This window comes from Ranitomeya variabilis, chromosome 2 (genome assembly GCF_051348905.1).
Source record: "Ranitomeya variabilis isolate aRanVar5 chromosome 2, aRanVar5.hap1, whole genome shotgun sequence".
NCBI lineage: Eukaryota > Metazoa > Chordata > Amphibia > Anura > Dendrobatidae > Ranitomeya > Ranitomeya variabilis.
Genome location: NC_135233.1, coordinates 566791251 through 566809834, shown reverse-complemented (window position 1 = coordinate 566809834; position 18584 = coordinate 566791251). Strand labels below are relative to the sequence as shown.

Here is an 18584-nt window from a genome sequence, read left to right as displayed (position 1 = left end):
AGTGAATAGAACCCTTAGCTCCCCCCGGAGGCCCGACTGTGAAATGTATTGGTGTCTGTGATACCTGATCAGATGAACTCCTTCAGTGCCATCAAACGTACCATAGCTCCCCTTAGTGGCGGAGCCACAGCACTGCAACGACCAGGACTCTGGGGCGCTGCATTGGCATTAATCTGGACACTACCCTAGATTACCAGGGATGTTGGCAGTAATATGGACACTGCCCTAGATCACCAGGGATGTTGGCAGTAATCTGGACACTACCCTAGATCACCAGGGATGTTGGCAGTGATCTGGACACTACCCTAGATTACCAGGGATGTTGGCATTAATCTGGACACTACCCTAGATTACCAGGGATGTTGGCAGTAATGTGGACACTACCCTAGATCACCAGGGATGTTGGCATTAATCTTGACACTACCCTAGATTACCAGGGATGTTGGCAGTAATCTGGACACTGCCCTAGATCACCAGGGGTGTTGGCAGTAATCTGGACACTACCCTTGATCACCAGGGATGTTGGCAGTGATCTGGACACTACCCTAGATTACCAGGGATGTTGGCAGTAATGTGGACACTGCCCTAGATCACCAGGGATGTTGGCAGCAATCTGGACACTACCCTAGATTACCAGGGGTGTTGGCATTAATCTTGACACTACCCTAGATTACCAGGGGTGTTGGCATTAATCTGGACACTACCCTAGATTACCAGGGATGTTGGCAGTAATCTGGACACTACCCTAGATTACCAGGGATGTTGGCTGTAATCTGGACACTACCCTAGATTACCAGGGATGTTGGCAGTAATCTGGACACTGCCCTAGATCACCAGGGATGTTGGCATTAATCTGGACACTGCTCTAGATCACTAGGGGTGTTGGCATTAATCTGGACACTGCCCTAGATCACCAGGGGTGTTGGCATTAATCTGGACACTACCCTAGATCACCTGGGGTGTTGGCATTAATCTGGACAATACTCTTGATCACCAGGGATGTTGGCATTAATTCCTTCACTGCTTTTGACCATCAGTCGTACTGGTATTCACAACATTACTATACCTAGACCATCAGGGGTTCGAACTTAACACCTTCACTACCCTACACCACCAGGGATCTACTATTATCCAGCAGTAAACAAATCTTGAGCAGACTACAGAATACTGCACCTAGATCTCAGTTAGCTGAAAGTAATTATATTTTTTATAATTAATTAAATTAAAATTATATAATTATAATTATATAGATTTGTGAATTTGTTTATTTAAACCACCAGTAAATATATTTGGTGTTTTAATTTTTAACGTTTCATTTATTGTATATGACCACACAAAAACATTAACTGGATACTTTGCTTGCTTTTGTAGGAAATTGCTCTGCAAACCTTTGGACGCCAGGTTCATACCGAAAGGTATGAGTTAGGATTTATTTTTTATCGTTTGTGGATCTAGAGTAAGAGAAAGCATGGGGCTGGGGGTAACGCCTATATGGAATATTTTTAATCTAACTGAAGAAAGTTTTTGATGTTTATGGAACCTCTTTTCTGCTGTTGGATTTCACCCTTTGTGTTTTGGAGATTTTCTATTTTGAGGCAGAATTCTGCGCCACGTTTATTAAAGGAATTGTCCAGCGTTGATGATGTCGCAATTACTCCTATCTGCTGGGACATGTGCCCTGTTGTAATGATAGCTGATATTACACATGTATCCCAGCAGGTAAGTGTAGACCGACCACGATCACCTCACAGTGTGCGAGAGGCGTGAGAAAGACCCTTATAGTGAGCCAGTATGAGCCCCTGTAACGTGCGCTGCATCCTGAGATGCTACAGTCTGTGTTGTCTATATACTAGACCAGATTGGTAAATCTTTCCCAAGGTCTGAATTTCATCTACGATTACTTGCTGATAAATAACTAACTGATGTGGGGACCAAGGTTTCTTGGGGTTCACAGTTGGGTTCCTTTCTTGGCACAGTGTATACATTAATGGCCTACCAGCAACAGACCCCTTTGTTAGTCTACCCCCAGACTATAAGGAAGGAAAGAATTGACAAAGATGGACACAGTAGACAGTAGAAATATTATAACAGTATTATGGGGTGATAAGAAAAAATATGCATATTCCTATAATAATGCCCGATTGTTCTTAATTTAGGACTGTGTCACAAAAGCGTAATCAGGAGGAAGAGCTTCAGGAACGGATGCTGAACACAATCGATGGGCTCAGTTCAGTTAAGTAAGTTCCTTTTTTTTTTTAGAACAGTAAAACACACCCCTGCCCTTACATAAGCCATACATTATCATCTCGCCCCAAGGACTTCTGTTCCTGGCAGAAACCAAAATATATTCTTTGAGGTTAGGCTGTTCACAAATTTGTGTAAATCTGTGATAGCGAGCCCTTCACCTTTGCCGAGACCATCCATCCATGTCACAGGTGTGACATATCCAGATGATGGTTAGACACCTTTTTATTGCACGGGTGCCTTAGGCTGCCACCCTAAAAGGCCACTCTGCAATGTGCAGTTTTACAGTGGTGGGAGGATCAGAAAACCAGTCATTATCTAGTGTGACCACCATTTGCCTCCTGCAGAGCTACACCTCTCCTTTGCATAGAGTTGATCAGGTTGTTGATTGTGGCCCGTGTACTGTTGGTCCTCTCCGCTTCAATGGCTGTGAAGTTCTTTCATGGCCAGCATACTCACCAGACCTGTCACCCATTGAGCATGTTTGGGACGCTCTGGATTTGATGTAAACAACAGCATGTTCACGTTCCTGCCAATATCCAGCAACTTTGCAGTCATTGAAGATGAGAGGACCAACAATGAACAAACAGATCAACTCTACGCAAAGGAGATGTGCTGCACTGCATGAGGCAAATGGTGGTCATTCCATATGCTGACTGCTTCTCTGACCCACCTCCCAAAAACCACTAATACTGTAAAACTGCACCTAAGACACCTTTTCTAGTATTTATGCGAACTTCCCATGCACTGTGTATGATGTGCCTTATGGCACCGCTTATTGATTTTTATCTGGGGATCATTACCTCCCTCCTAGTCTCCATGTGGTATGTTGTCACACATCCCTTTTCTGCTGTCCATGTTCTTTGTTTTATATTTATTCTAATAAACTTTGTCTATAAATTGCATGATTATTGGACTATGGCACTATTTTCCAAGTGGTTTTGTTGTTTACCTGTGAGGTGGATAGATTATCTCTCAAAGGATATGTACTCGCTAACAAAGATTTCGGCCTCTTTCACTTGTCCTGATATTTCCGGTACTGGAAAAACCAGTACAGGTGCTAACTGTGTCCGTGTGTTACATATGTGTGACATCTATGTTCCACATCAGCCTGACATGTACCAGTGCCTGGGAAAAGCAGTACAGTTAATGCTGTTCTGAAGCATGGGTTGCTGAATGCAGCTCTCATCATTGTCGCCTGGTCTCACTGCGGTCGGTGAGAGCATGCGACGCTGATGAGCCTTGTAGTCAGCACTGCCATCTGTGTATCACACGTATAATAAATACGGTAAGTAAATAAATAAAAAACAACAGCATAGAGTCAACCTTAAGTTTTTAACAAGTTGAGGGAAAGCTGACAGCCCAGGTTGGTTTTAATACTCTGGGAAGGAGCCAATAGCCATGAAGCTTCCCAGCCTATTAATATCCGCTCACAGCTGTTTTCGTAACTTTTACTGGTTATTATAGGGGGATCCCTCCCAAACAATATGTGGGGTCCCCGCTATATTTACTAACCAGCAAAGGCTAAATAGACATTTCGGGCTGATATTGATAGGCTGGGACGGGGCCATGGATATTGGCCCCCTTTCCAGACTACGAACATCACCCTTCAGCCGCCCCAGAAATGGCTCATCCATTAGATGCGGCAATTCTAATGCTTAGCCTCCGCTCTTCCCACTTGCCCTGGTGCGGTGGCAAGTAGGGTAATAGTATTGGGGTTAATGTCAGCTCTTTTATGTTCACTGACAGCGTAAATAAGAAACGACCCATTAATAACCCCGTAGTCAAATGTAGAAAAGACACAGACAAAAATCCTTCTCCATATTCCTTCTCCAATCTCCATATGAAGCAAATTTTGCAGACATTTCTGTTACTGAAAATCTCTCCCACACATTTCTGTGCCTATACCCCATGATCAGGGCTTTCTAACATATCTGAGCTGCTCAGATGCCTTAGGAGTATTGTGTAGGTGATTCTTCTGGGGAGTGAACAGAGCATTATACTCCTGTGCTCCACATCTGATGTGTTGTTATTCTTGGCTGTGTTTTCTTTCAGGCCCTGGTTTGGAAAATCTGATGACTTTTATGCATTTCTACTTTTTTTCACTGCTGAAGGTCTGGAAAAAGAGGTAGGAGGAATTTAAAATTCCTTATTACCTTATAATGCAGATATAACCATCTTACATGTTTTGTTGCTTTTTTTTTAGTTATGAAAATCAGTTTAGACAAATTTTTACTGACTATTCTTTTTTTTTTTTTTTTTTTTTTAGTATCGCACCATCAGGATACCGAAGACCAGAAACTATTTCCTGTGTGCCAGTGTGGTGTTTCTCTGCATATTCTTAGTACAGATTTTGGTTATGCCGAGGTCCGTGCGCTCACTGTTTTTACTGATGTTACTATTTACAGTTAAAGGGGTTGGGACAAATAAAAAATGTCCCCAGCGATCTGCTGATCAGCCCTGGGTGCTGCACAATGAATGGGCATGCATTTACAATACACAGCGGCACAGAGTCTTTAAGCGCAGGAGTCTGTCTTTATAAAGACTAATATTGTGGTGTGTGTTACGATTGCTGCCAAGCCAATTTATTTTTCTTTATTTTTATTGTCTTAATTTTTTATTTACCTTTTTTTTTTTTTGTATTTTCTTTAACCCCAATAGGGGCTTTAACCATGTAATTGCTTAATCACTGATATGATGAACTGCGATTCCTGTGTATTGCACTGAATTATGCCGGACAGTTACAATTGACAGGTATCAGATTAGTCTCTGATTCTATAGTACATGATCACAGTGAAGGAAGCCTTAATGAGGCCCCGGTTGCGTTGTAAGCTTATCATTGTGTAATTGGTGTGCCAGTAGGTTCCTCCTTCCTTGTTGTAGGTTACAGTATGTAGGGGGTTAAACAAGCCGGGATTGGAGTCCTCTCTGATCATGGTCACTGCAGCCGACTCCTGCTGCGGACGATGCAGCTCTTGTGCCTGCCCCATCCTGTGCCACACATTTACAGCGTTGTGGCCTGAGGACCACTAGCCTTAAAGAAGTTGTCTGAAAAAACGTACGGCTGAAACGTGTGGCCTCGTTTAGGAGGGGCGTACACATACTTCTGGCCTTTTCATGTGGAGTATATGAGAAAGTTATCATTATTCCTTATATAGCGAATAACCCTTCAACAAGTGTTTTCTTCATTAATATTGGTTCCTCCTTGGTTTATAGAGAGGACACCTGCTTGCACTGACCTCCTTTACGTTTCCTTCCAGGAGTGTGAAGCTGGGTGTCACATTTGCTGCGGTGTGTGTATTGGTTCTTTGCGTGCTGCTGATCTGCTATGCAGACAAGGCCGTGGTGAGCTCTCTTGTAAGGAAATATAAGATCTGCAGGTTTGCGGCTCTGTGGTAGTAATCCCCGTCTCTGTATTTGTCAGCGTTTCTGTGGAGAGAGCTCCCCGATGTCGCATGTCCTGAGTTCAGCGGCTGAAACTGTGGAGACTAAGCCGCTACTGCGAGTGCTGTTATCTGGGCTGACCGTAGGAGCGCTGCTGGTCATCGCCATTCTCAACCTGGTAAGACGTTTACTGGAATCTGTCATTCTGAATTATAACTCTTAGGGCACATTCACATGGATCGTTAACACCGCAAAAGGGGCAGCAGTATGTACCTGCCCAGGTGACAGAAACTAATGCAGGATGAAACCCTCCTAATAAAGACGGAGGCGACTAGTGCAAAATACTGACGAGACGGTCACTCACAACCTACCAATTCAGATGTGTGAATACTTCCGTTAAGCTTTATGGGTTAATTTGCTGCTATTTAAAAAAGAAAAAAGAAAAGAAAAAAAATGATGTGTGAATATTCCCTTAAGGCTATGTTCACAAACTTTTTTGTGCAGGTTATTTTTTTTTTGAGTGGATTCTCTCCATTATCTGTTTCAAAGACTATTTCAAAAGCTCCGGAGAACTCTTCCAATTCATTTCTTTGCTGTTCATTTAAGGTGTTTTTTAGCTTTTTTTTCCTGAAGAAGTTGTGAAAAACACATGGTGGGGAAAAAAGAAAGTGCGAGTCACTGCTTTGAAGCAAATACTGCAAAAAAACTCTCCAAACTGGGCACTGTTCAATCAAATGGTGGCAAAGAACTCTCCAGGAAAATAAAAAAAACTTCTCAGAACTGCTTTAGGAAAAGAGACATTCCTCCAAAACCTCTCCAACATTTCCTAAGGCAGTTTCTGCCTGAAAAACTTTGAAAGTCTCAAAAAAAAAAAAACCTCTGTGTGCCCATGCGGTAATATGTCATGGTGCTGACAGTTCTTATGTTTCCAGTCATTAGATGAGACGCTGCAGAACTGCAATAGGTCGGGCGCAGAAACCAATTGTCAAAGTATCCCGGTGAGTTTTATTATTTAGGAATATTTGTGTGTATGGAGAGTAAAAAAAAAAAATCTATCTACATATATAAATAAAATACAATAAAGTGTCACAACTGATGTTTCTGGTTACATATGTACATTTTGCTTTTTCCCCAGTATTATATATACTGCTGTATCTTGGCTTTCATTGCATGCTCTGTATTTCTGCGGATGTCCTTCGAGCTAAAGATGATCCTGTTATCCGCTGCCTTCGTTGTGTACAATGTGATCATCTTCCATACGCACGCAGACATATTCAGGGGCGCCTTCCCCACCAACAGGTACCATGACGTTTGGTTCTACTACTAAGTCCTCAAGGGAGTAAACCTTTCCTGTCCATTGTGTAACTGTCCATGCTTCCTTACAAGCCGTGTAACTGTCCATGCTTCCTTACAAGCCACCTGCTTAAACTGGGGCAGATTTACTAATTGTCCAAAATTTAGACCTTGTATTCTTCCATTTGACTATCTGAAAATTCTGAAATCTTATCATAGTGGCTCATGCTATATAATGAATGTAAAACAATATTCTATATGTATGAAGGTTTATCAGCCAGAAACTGGCTCAGTCTGGGTCGGAAACCAGAATTTATTTCCAAAAACAGGAATTATGAAAAATAAGACTCCTTCTCACTCTCCTTTGTCACATGAAATCCTCCTGAAGAGTCTTCGTTCAACCAGTATTTTTCTTTCTTTTTTTTTTCCGCTTGGAGAAAAAGGGTGTGCGCAAACTGTGTCTTTTAGAGACTAGCATACCCACATAGTTTTTGAAGCAGAAGATGTTTCAGGAAAATATTGGCGGCGTATTTCCTGAAGTGTGTTTGGCGTCTTTTTATTTGTTTTTGCCATCCGCCTTTTTTCTAAAAAAAAAAAAAATTTTTACACAAAATATTGGCAGGTTCCAAGTGCCTGAAGAATGGACTGGTTATTTCTTTTAGCTGCTTCACGGATTCGGAAAAAACATTGCAAAAGATGGAACATGTGCACAACAAGTCGTTTTGACATTGCAGTGATATCTTTTATTTTTTTGTTCTTTTTTTTTTTAGCACTTTCAGTTGTCTTACCAGGTGGAATCTGCCTGAATTGGGCGTGCTCTTAGATGGATCCGGTACAGTTTTTTGGTCTGTGCCTTCCTCGTTCAGCACACACTTGTTTGATGGAATCAGATTTTGCACCACTCCACTTTCTTTGAGGATTTTCATGGGAATTTCTGAGCAAAAGCACAGTTCTACAAGATGAAGCTGCACATAGTGCAAAACCATTACAAGATCCGGATTCCAGCAGGGTTGATTTTAATAGACTCACAAGATGGAAATCCAAATTCAGCAGATAACATAAAAAAACCTCTTGCACAATCTAGACATTAGGGCAAGCGTTGTGTATTCTAAATCAAGCCATTTGTGAAGCGTGCTTCCATTTTTAATGTTTTCTGCTGAATTGGGATTTTAGACTTGTGAGTATATTGAATAAACGTGCAGGAATCCAGATCTTGTAATGGTTTTGCACTATGTACAGCTGAGGTTTGTGCAGAAATCCCATGAAAATCATGAAAGGAAGTGGTTTGGTGCAAATACCGATTCCATCAAACAAGAGTGTGCAGCCTGAGGAAGGCAACGACTGGAAAACTGGACAGTATCTGGCTAAAGGTGTGTTCACACGCAGTCTTTTTGCTGATTTTTTTTTTTTTTTTTAGTAGAAACTCCCAAGTTTATGAGAAGGATTTCGGAAACAGGAAAATGTTGATTGTATGGGAACACTTTAGGGGGGTTTCATGTGACACAATAGAGAGTTGGGGTGTCTTCTCTTTTTATGGATAGTGAATTTGGTACATTTAGGCTACTTTCACACATCAGTTTTTTGCCTTCAGGCAAAATCCATCTATTTTAGCCAAAAACGGATCCTGTGCAAAGTGTGAAAAAATGATGTGCTGGATCCTTTTTTTGGCCGGATTGTTTATCGGAGAGAGAGAGTTAGTTTTCGCTGGACAGAAAAAACTTTCCTATGGATGTTTTCTCCGTCCGCCGGAATAGAAATTCTGGACGGATCCGGAAAAAAACGGATCAGTCGGGGAAAAAAAACGGATCCATTTTTTCTCAAAACTCGCCGGATTGGGCCTGACGGCAAAAACCTGATGTGTGAAAGTAGCCTTACCCATTGTTTGGATTTCACATTTTAAAGCCACATCCCTTTTCGAGTGAGCCGCACACAGTGCATTTATCACCAGATGTGACAATCTACACCAATCCACCAGCACAGTCTATATTATAGATCAGATAGTCGCCTGTCCCGGGGGGATCATACTTGGCTGCCATTGACGGCAATGTGGAGCTACAGTTGGAAACAAGTAGACTATATATATATTTTTTGCTGTTTCTGAAACTTTCAGCTAATAGATCATCAGTATCCGAGTTCATAACATTCTCTTGCATGTTATCATTGTAATTTCAGTTCGGCCGGGGTCATGAAGGACCTGCAGAGGATGTCCTGCTTTTACCTTTCTTTATTCTACTTGACACTGGTCTTACTGGCAAGACAGGTAAGACAAATGTATGTAGAAAAGCAACAACCGACAGCACTTAGATGACTAGGATGCACGCTCAAAGTCCATGGATCCCACTGGACCAATACTCACAAATATAGAAAAAGAAGCAGCATCCGTTCCAGGTGAAGATAGTGTAAAAAAAAAGTATTTATTCTGCCATCACATCAGTATGATGTGATGGCAGAATAAAGACTTTTTTTGACACTATCTTCACCTGGAACGGATGCTGCTTCTTTTTCTATATAGGTAAGACAAATGTAATCTATTATGATAGCGCAGAAATGCCACAAATGTTTTGTTACACCAATGAAAGGTGTTCTTCCTGTTATGCAGTTGCTTTGAATAGAAATTAACGTCTCTGATTAACGTCGTTCAGCTTTAATCACCAGTAGCAGCCATGTTGGCCAAACATTGCCCCCTATGATGCCTGCGGCAGGGCAAAATAACCTTGTGGCCACTCAATGGCTAAACATATTAATGCATGGACGGCTCAAGGCCACCAGAGTGAGAGGAATATGTGAATAGTATTCCACTTTGACTGAGCCAAACCCAACAACTTTGGCGGGACTGGCCAACCATCTGTGTATTTGAAGTGTCTCTGAGTTCCCTTGATTTCAGGGGAAAGAACGATCTAAAATGTTGAATGTCAACATACCGATCCTGTGTTTTGAAGAGAGATAAGCTCCAGAAGAGCGTCTTATTGATAACATGAGCATCCTCGGACTAGCTGATCTTGCATTTGTATGTGGGTAGAAGCTGTCAGCCAAGCGAGAGCCCATGGGTGGAAGGATGGGTTTTCTTGTATTGATGTACGTTATTTGACACTGAACTATATCTACTGGTAAGTCATTATCCTGGTTAGGTAGCCTTACTAATGTCTCTGTCTGTAGGTTGACTATTACTCTAGGCTAGATTGCTTATGGAAGGAGAAATTCAGGAAGGAGGATGAAGAGATTGAAACAATGGAGAATCTGAATCGTCTTCTTCTAGAAAACGTCCTTCCTGCACACGTGGCTGCGTATTTTATTGTGGACAACAAGATGAACGAGGTAAAGACTTATTGGCCACATGTTTTGGGAAGTGACTTTACTGGAAAAATGGCTGAGTATTTGTAAATTGGCCAGAGAATGTCAGATATAGTTTTTTAAACGTACTTTTAGAAACACTGGCATTTTTCTGCCTCTTGCTAACATTTTTCCGTGAGTGATGATGGAAGTGCAGCATCTGAAAAGTGATAGTGATTTCGTCAAACAAAGGTCACTCGAATTATTGATGGGTTGACCTGTATGGAGACTGCAGAATCTGCTCCTTTGAGTACAGTTGTATTTTACCCCTTACATGGTAGTTGGGAATACCTCTTATTACCAAGACCATTCCAATAGTGAACTATATGCTTTATTATTGACCCTACCCCTGCTCACGGTGCACCCTTTGCCGCCAGGACCTGTACCACCAGTCGTATGACTGTGTCTGTGTGATGTTCGCCTCGGTGCCGGAGTTTAAGGTCTTCTACACGGAGTGTGACGTCAATAAGGAAGGCCTGGAGTGTCTGCGGCTTTTAAATGAGATTATCGCCGATTTTGATGAGGTATTTATTGTCTTGGTATCAATTTTGAAAACATGAACTTCAATCGATTTATATGTAATTGATTTTTTTTTTTTTTTCATCATTTCCTCCCAGCTTCTAATGAAACCAAAATTCAGTGGTGTGGAGAAAATAAAGACAATTGGAAGTACTTACATGGCAGCAACAGGGCTAACTGTGGCCCCTGGACAAGAAAATAAGCAGGTATGTTATTACAGCGTCCCTGTTCCCATAAATTGTGCTCTGATGCTGCCGATCTCAGGGACATTGGCATGTACAGATTGTTTGAAAAAAATGATTTGGCGCCAACAAAAAACCTATTGAGTGTAGACAAAAGCCAGACCACAGGAAGATCGTGGTGCTCAACCTGAGTGATGATTTGGCAAAGTCCAAAAAGAAAGAAATAGGTGGCACTCACCATGCCATAAAAAAACACGTTTTTATAGAGAATCGAATAAAAGGGATAAAAGATCAAGTGAGCAGTGTTGTGGATGAAGGCTGTTTCATGTATAACAAGGCTTCTACGCGTCCTAGTCGAAGCTTTGTTATACACGAAACATTTGCTATTTTCCCCTGTATATTGCTCTCTGCTTATGATTGGGCAATATTATACAGACGAAAACATAAATGCCTCCAGAAAAGAAGCTCGGCTAACACTACCTTGGCTGACTGGTAAATTGGCATATTAGGCACTCTAAAGCTTAGAATTCAAGATCTCTGGTACGGAGAACGCAAAAAAAAAAAAGAAAAATGGTTATATTCGATGCGTCAGCCCCTTTATGATGATGTAGCTAGTTTAACAATGAAAAAGGGTGAAAGGACTTCTTTAAAAGGTGATTTTTAATTTTAAAGTAGTTTTCTATTTGTATACTGTTGACTGGGTTCATTCTTCGTCTGTCCTCTAGGATCAGGAAAAGCAGAACGCACAAATAGGAATCACACTTGAATATGCCATGGCACTTATGCAAAAACTGGACGGAATCAATAGACATTCCTTTAATAACTTTCGCCTGCGTGTAGGTGAGTTATGGAAACCTGAGTGTAGAAAGAGAAGTAACATGACAATGAATATGGACACTTTCTAAATGCCTTCATTTTGAGTTTTTTTTTTTAGTTTTTGGACTTTTTTTTTGTCTCTACAGCCTCTATATATCACAGTACATAATAACATGCTGTTGACAATACCAGGGATGCTTTGCATATATTTTACTAGGCTGTGTGCACAGTAAAATGAGGAGGAGTGCATTTTTAATTGTTTTGTTGTATGATTTTTCTTAAGTAATTCTTTTTAGATGCATTGACTGATCTTGAGTTTTGCTGGTATTGACCACCATAACGGATTTTATATCGTTTAGGGATAAACCATGGACCCGTCATTGCTGGAGTGATCGGAGCTAGAAAACCACAATATGACATTTGGGGGAACACAGTGAATGTGGCCAGTAGGATGGAGAGCACAGGAGAATTGGGAAAAATCCAGGTACTTTATCTCGTCTGATTTTTTTTTTTATGTATTCCTCAGGAAATCATGCAGGGTTATGTAGCGGGATACATTTTAGTAGAAGTCTTCATTAGAATTAACCCCCCAAAATTAAAGTCCCCTTTTTATTTAGAGAAGCTTGAATGGGACGGTACATGGTATTTCAAAACACCCACAAAAAATGTATCAGGCTGCATTACTGTCACATCTGGAGCTAGGTGTGACCGAAATATGCCCAATATTGGGATAGCATTCTGGAATAGAGAACCTGTTGTCCTTGTGATACAGATATCGCAGCACATAATGATGGAGAGGGGACTGGTTTAGGTTGTGAACTGATGCAGACAGCAAGGCAATGGTTATGTATCAAATCAAGGATGAAGGGTTCTCCCTTTGTCTCTCCAATCAGGGCTCTTTTCTGCAAGGGGAATTATAGAACATACATACACATACTAAGTATTCTTTGAATGATGGACACGTCCTATTGGTTTTAGAGATTTATATTTACTTATCATATTGGTTGTATGGTTGGAAAATCCCACAACTTTTACTACCTGCCCAGTAACTTGTGAAATCCCTATCCAGCTCTGCTGCACTGTCACCATCAGCTTGGATTGCACTCGGACCAATGTTATTTAATGAGTTACGGTACATCTCAGCTGCGATTTTTTTTTTTTTCAGCTGAAATCAGACTGAGAAAAAAATTGCAGCATGCTGAGATTTGCTGCATTTCTTGGATGAGACTTGCCAATGCAAGTCAATGGATGTGAGAAAAAAAATCACAGCACTCAGACAATGCGAGTGCTGTCCGATTTCTCGCACTGGTGTTCTATGAAAAGCCGGCAATTCATGTGCTGCGTACAGTAAAATCACACTGACAGGTTAGAATAGATATATATCAGTGACACACACATATACAGTATACATGTATTTATATTACATAGATAGAAGAAAAGCCGGTAATTCATCTGCTGGCTTCTGTAAAATCACTCCAGGAACCGACATGATAGAAGAGATGGATTACAGTAAATACATATAGAATAGGTAGATATATAGATGTCAGTGCATTTTCCCACGGTCCAGAGTTCACCTCATTTCAGGCCGGATGGAAGGGCAGCCTCCGTGACATCACCGCTAGTCACTGAAGCTGCGCTCGCAGCATCTCATTCGCCAGTGGTTTTCAGCCATGACTGTCGCATCTTGGCACCATCCAGGTTGAAAACTGTATATCCCCCAGATATGGATTACTGCGTGGGACACAACTACGGACAGGTATGGTATATTTTTGGTTTGTTATTTTACTTTTATTACAGGAAATCGAGGGCTTCGCATTAATTAGGTAAGGTTGGAAGTATAGTTTAATTAAGAATAATAAAGGAGTCTGTGTTTCTTTCAAATAAAGGACTTTTTTCTGGGTGTCTGTGTTTTCTTACAATGTGACTATGGGGTTAGTAATGGGGGCGTCTTATTGACACCTCTCTATTACTAACCTCGGGGCTTGATGTCACCTTATGGTGACATTAACCCCCCATTAGCCCACTTGCCACTGCTACAGTGCAAGTGGGAAGAGCGAGGCTCTGTGCCAGAATTGGCGCATCTTAGAGATGCGCCTTTTCTGGGGCGGCTGAGAGCTGATGTTTTTATCCATGACCCCTTCCTAGGCTATTAATATCAGCCCACAGCTGCCTGTATAGCCTTTGCTGGTTATTAATTATGGGGGAACCCCATATCATTTTTTGGAGGGTCCCCCATTTTAATAGCCAGTAAAGGCTAAGTATACAGTTGTGAGCTGATATTAATAGCCTGGGAAGCTCCATGGGTATTACCCCCTTCCCAGGCTATAAACATCAGCCCCAGTCATCGGCTTTCCCTCTTTTAAAACAATCTTTTATTAATTAAATACATGTCCTGTAATTTGCACACACACACTGTACTACTTGTATTTGTCACTGACATCTATATACAGTGGGGCAAAAAAGTATTTAGTCATTCAGCAATAGTGCAAGTTCCACCACTTAAAAAGATGAGAGGCGTCTGTAATTTACATCATAGGTAGACCTCAACTATGGGAGACAAACTGAGAAAAAAAAATCCAGAAAATCACAGTCTGTTTTTTTATCATTTTATTTGCATATTATGGTGGAAAATAAGTATTTGGTCAGAAACAAACAATCAAGATTTCTGGCTCTCACAGACCTGTAACTTCTTCTTTAAGAGTCTCCTCTTTCCTCCACTCATTACCTGTAGTAATGGCACCTGTTTAAACTTGTTATCAGTATAAAAAGACACCTGTGCACACCCTCAAACAGTCTGACTCCAAACTCCACTATGGTGAAGACCAAAGAGCTGTCAAAGGACACCAGAAACAAAATTGTAGCCCTGCACCAGGCTGGGAAGACTGAATCTGCAATAGCCAACCAGCTTGGAGTGAAGAAATCAACAGTGGGAGCAATAATTAGAAAATGGAAGACATTCAAGACCACTGATAATCTCCCTCGATCTGGGGCTCCACGCAAAATCCCACCCTGTGGGGTCAGAATGATCACAAGAACGGTGAGCAAAATCCCAGAACCACGCGGGGGGACCTAGTGAATGAACTGCAGAGAGCTGGGACCAATGTAACAAGGCCTACCATAAGTAACACACTACGCCACCATGGACTCAGATCCTGCAGTGCCAGACGTGTCCCACTGCTTAAGCCAGTACATGTCCGGGCCCGTCTGAAGTTTGCTAGAGAGCATTTGGATGATCCAGAGGAGTTTTGGGAGAATGTCCTATGGTCTGATGAAACCAAACTGGAACTGTTTGGTAGAAACACAACTTGTCGTGTTTGGAGGAAAAAGAATACTGAGTTGCATCCATCAAACACCATACCTACTGTAAAGCATGGTGGTGGAAACATCATGCTTTGGGGCTGTTTCTCTGCAAAGGGGCCAGGACGACTGATCCGGGTACATGAAAGAATGAATGGGGCCATGTATCGTGAGATTTTGAGTGCAAACCTCCTTCCATCAGCAAGGGCATTGAAGATGAAACGTGGCTGGGTCTTTCAACATGACAATGATCCAAAGCACACCGCCAGGGCAACGAAGGAGTGGCTTCGTAAGAAGCTTTTCAAGGTCCTGGAGTGGCCTAGCCAGTCTCCAGATCTCAACCCTATAGAAAACCTTTGGAGGGAGTTGAAAGTCCGTGTTGCCAAGCAAAAAGCCAAAAACATCACTGCTCTAGAGGAGATCTGCATGGAGGAATGGGCCAACATACCAACAACAGTGTGTGGCAACCTTGTGAAGACTTACAGAAAACGTTTGACCTCTGTCATTGCCAACAAAGGATATATTACAAAGTATTGAGATGGAAAATAAGTATTTGGTCAGAAACAAAATTTCAACAACATCACCACACACAATCCCGCCCCCCACCACATCACCACACATAATCTCGCCCCCCACCACATCACCACACATAATCTCGCCCCCCCACCACATCACCACACATAATCCCGCCCCCCACCACACCACACACAATCCCGCCCCCCACCACAATACCACACACAATCCCGCCCCCCCACCACATTACCACACATAATCCCGCTCCCCCACATTACCACACGAGGCTCCGTCCTCACACATTACCACACGAGGCTCCGTCCTCACACATTACCACACGAGGCTCCGTCCTCACACATTACCACACGAGGTTCCGTCCCCACACATTACCACACGAGGTTCCGTTCCCCCACATTACCACACGAGGTTCCGTCCCCACACATTACCACCCGAGGCTCCGCCCCCCCACATTACATTACAACACGAGTCTCCGTTCCCCCACATAACCACACATGATGTAAATTACAGACGTCTCTCATCTTTTTAAGTGGTGGAACTTGCACTATTGCTGAATGACTAAATACTTTTTTGCCCCACTGTATCTACCTATTCTAATAATTATTTTTATATAGCGCCAACATATTCCGCAGCATTTTACAGTTTTGCACACATCATATGTACTTACTTTTTGTAATCCATATCTTCTATCCTGTCGGCTCCTGCAGTGATTTTACAGAACCCAACAGATGTATTACCAGCTTTTCTTCTATCTATCTCTCTATGCAATATAATATATACTAGCTATTGAACCCGTTCTACGCCCGGGTGGCGAGCATTTATATTGGTATATGGTCTCCATCCTGGTATGTGCTGCTCCCATCTTGCTCTCCCATCCTGTCATGTGTTCCCATCCTGCGCCCCCATCCTGTAATGTTCTCCCATCCTGCGCCCCCATCCTGTCATGTGCTGTTCCATCCTGCGCCCCCATCCTATCATGTGCTGCTCCATCCTGTCATGTGCTCCCATCCTGCGATATGCTGCTCCATCCTACACCCCCATCCTGTCATGTGCTGCTCCCATCCTGTGCCCCCATTCTGTCATGTGCTGCTCCCATCCTGTGCCCCCATTCTGTCATGTGCTGCTCCCATGCTGTGCCCCCATTCTGTCATGTGCTGCTCCCATTCTGCACCCCCATCCTGTCATGTGTGCGCCCCCATTCTGTCATGTGCTGCTGCCATTGTGCGCATTCTGTCATGTGGTGCTCCCATCCTGCGCCCCCATTCTGTCATGTGGTGCTCCCATCCTGCGCCCCCATTCTGTCATGTGCTGCTCCCATCCTGTGCCCCCATTCTGTTGTAATGTACTGCACCCATTCTGCCATATGTTGTTCTCATCTTTCTCTCTCCGGCTCTACTGCCCGAGTGCGGCTGTGCTGAGTGCGGGCGGCTGTGGTGCTGAGTGCGGGCGGCTGTGCGTGGCGGTGCTGAGTGCGGGCGGCTGTGCGTGGCGGTGCTGAGTGCGGGCGGCTGTGCGTGGCGGTGCTGAGTGCGGGGCGGTGCTGAGTGCGGGCTGGTGCTGAGAGTGCGGGCGGCTGTGCTGGGCGCTGGGGGCCTGAGCAGGCGGGGACACCGGCGCGCTGTGGGGGTCAAGTGCCGGAGTCGCCGCTTGCTCAGGCCCCCGGCACTTGCTATACTTACCTGTTCCCCGTTCTACTGCTGCGCGCTTCTGTCTTCCGGGGTCCTCTGCCTGTGACTGTTCAGTCAGAGGGCGGCGCGCATTAAGCACGTCATCGCGCCCTCTGAACTGAACGTCGCAGGCAGAGGAGGTGAGGATGGAGTAGCGCGCATCGGTGGAACGGAGGACAGGTAAATATTGCATACTCACCCTCCCGGCACGTCCCTGCTTCTCCGTTGGAGATTGTGGTGTGCGTTCAGTGCTTACGCATACCGCGATCTCCTGGGAGCGTCGCTCTGTGGGGTCCAGACTGCGCCGGCGCTTGCGCAGTCTATAAAGGCTTCGGACAGAGTGACGCTCCCAGTGTTATATTATAGACATATATATATAGCATCGGGATTACTCGCTAATCCCGCCCCCCCACCACATCACCACACACAATCCCTCCCCCAACAACATCACCACACACAATCCCGCCCCCCACCACATCACCACACATAATCTCGCCCCCCACCACATCACCACACATAATCTCGCCCCCCCACCACATCACCACACATAATCTCGCCCCCCCACCACATCACCACACATAATCTCGCCCCCCCACCACATCACACACAATCCCGCCCCCCACCACAATACCACACACAATCCCGCCCCCCCACCACATTACCCACACATAATCCCGCTCCCCCACATTACCACACGAGGCTCCGTCCTCACACATTACCACACGAGGCTCCGTCCTCACACATTACCACACGAGGTTCCGTCCCCACACATTACCACACGAGGTTCCGTTCCCCCACATTACCACACGAGGTTCCGTCCCCACACATTACCACCCGAGGCTCCGCCCCCCCACATTACAACACGAGTCTCCGTTCCCCCACATAACCACACGCAGCACTTCCCTTCTATGTAATTCAGCCAAGGTAAATGTACATTTAATTGCATCTGCATTCTCCCAAACAAAATGAGCCAAGAAAAGTCGCCAGGTCCATCTCACAGGCCGCAGGAAAATCCAGACAACGATGCAGTAGCTGATCGACAACAACAATTTCAACAAAATCGTAGGATTGGTTATCAACAACGAACACCTGAGCAGATTGATAAGGACAGAGGGAGATATCACAAGGTTTATATCAATCAAGTGACAGAAAGAAGGGAAGCGGATATATATAACCAGCGTCAACGTAGAAGGAATTTGACACCTGCGGAAGTTGAAAACAACAATGCCTGTCGACGTAAACTGCCCCCACCTTCGAGGTATGCAGCAAGAAATCCCAGTGAACCCAGTGAACATGTGGGGAAGTGAGACGTTACGTGTAG

At 43.7% G+C, this 18584-nt stretch overlaps 1 protein-coding gene across 2 annotated transcripts in view; it reads left to right on the top strand.

Annotated features, from left to right (window-relative positions):
- Nucleotides 1-18584, top strand: part of ADCY7 (adenylate cyclase 7) — a 175487-nt gene that overhangs the window by 146335 nt on the left and 10568 nt on the right. For both annotated transcript variants that reach the window (XM_077288219.1, XM_077288220.1), the window contains exons 13-26: nt 1372-1415; nt 2157-2237; nt 4300-4372; nt 4514-4611; nt 5505-5589; nt 5669-5806; nt 6561-6626; nt 6764-6927; nt 9094-9181; nt 10078-10236; nt 10629-10775; nt 10869-10976; nt 11678-11792; nt 12128-12252. In XM_077288219.1, coding sequence (XP_077144334.1) covers nt 1372-1415; nt 2157-2237; nt 4300-4372; nt 4514-4611; nt 5505-5589; nt 5669-5806; nt 6561-6626; nt 6764-6927; nt 9094-9181; nt 10078-10236; nt 10629-10775; nt 10869-10976; nt 11678-11792; nt 12128-12252 — 1491 coding nt within the window. The remainder of the gene's footprint in view (nt 1-1371; nt 1416-2156; nt 2238-4299; nt 4373-4513; nt 4612-5504; nt 5590-5668; nt 5807-6560; nt 6627-6763; nt 6928-9093; nt 9182-10077; nt 10237-10628; nt 10776-10868; nt 10977-11677; nt 11793-12127; nt 12253-18584) is intronic.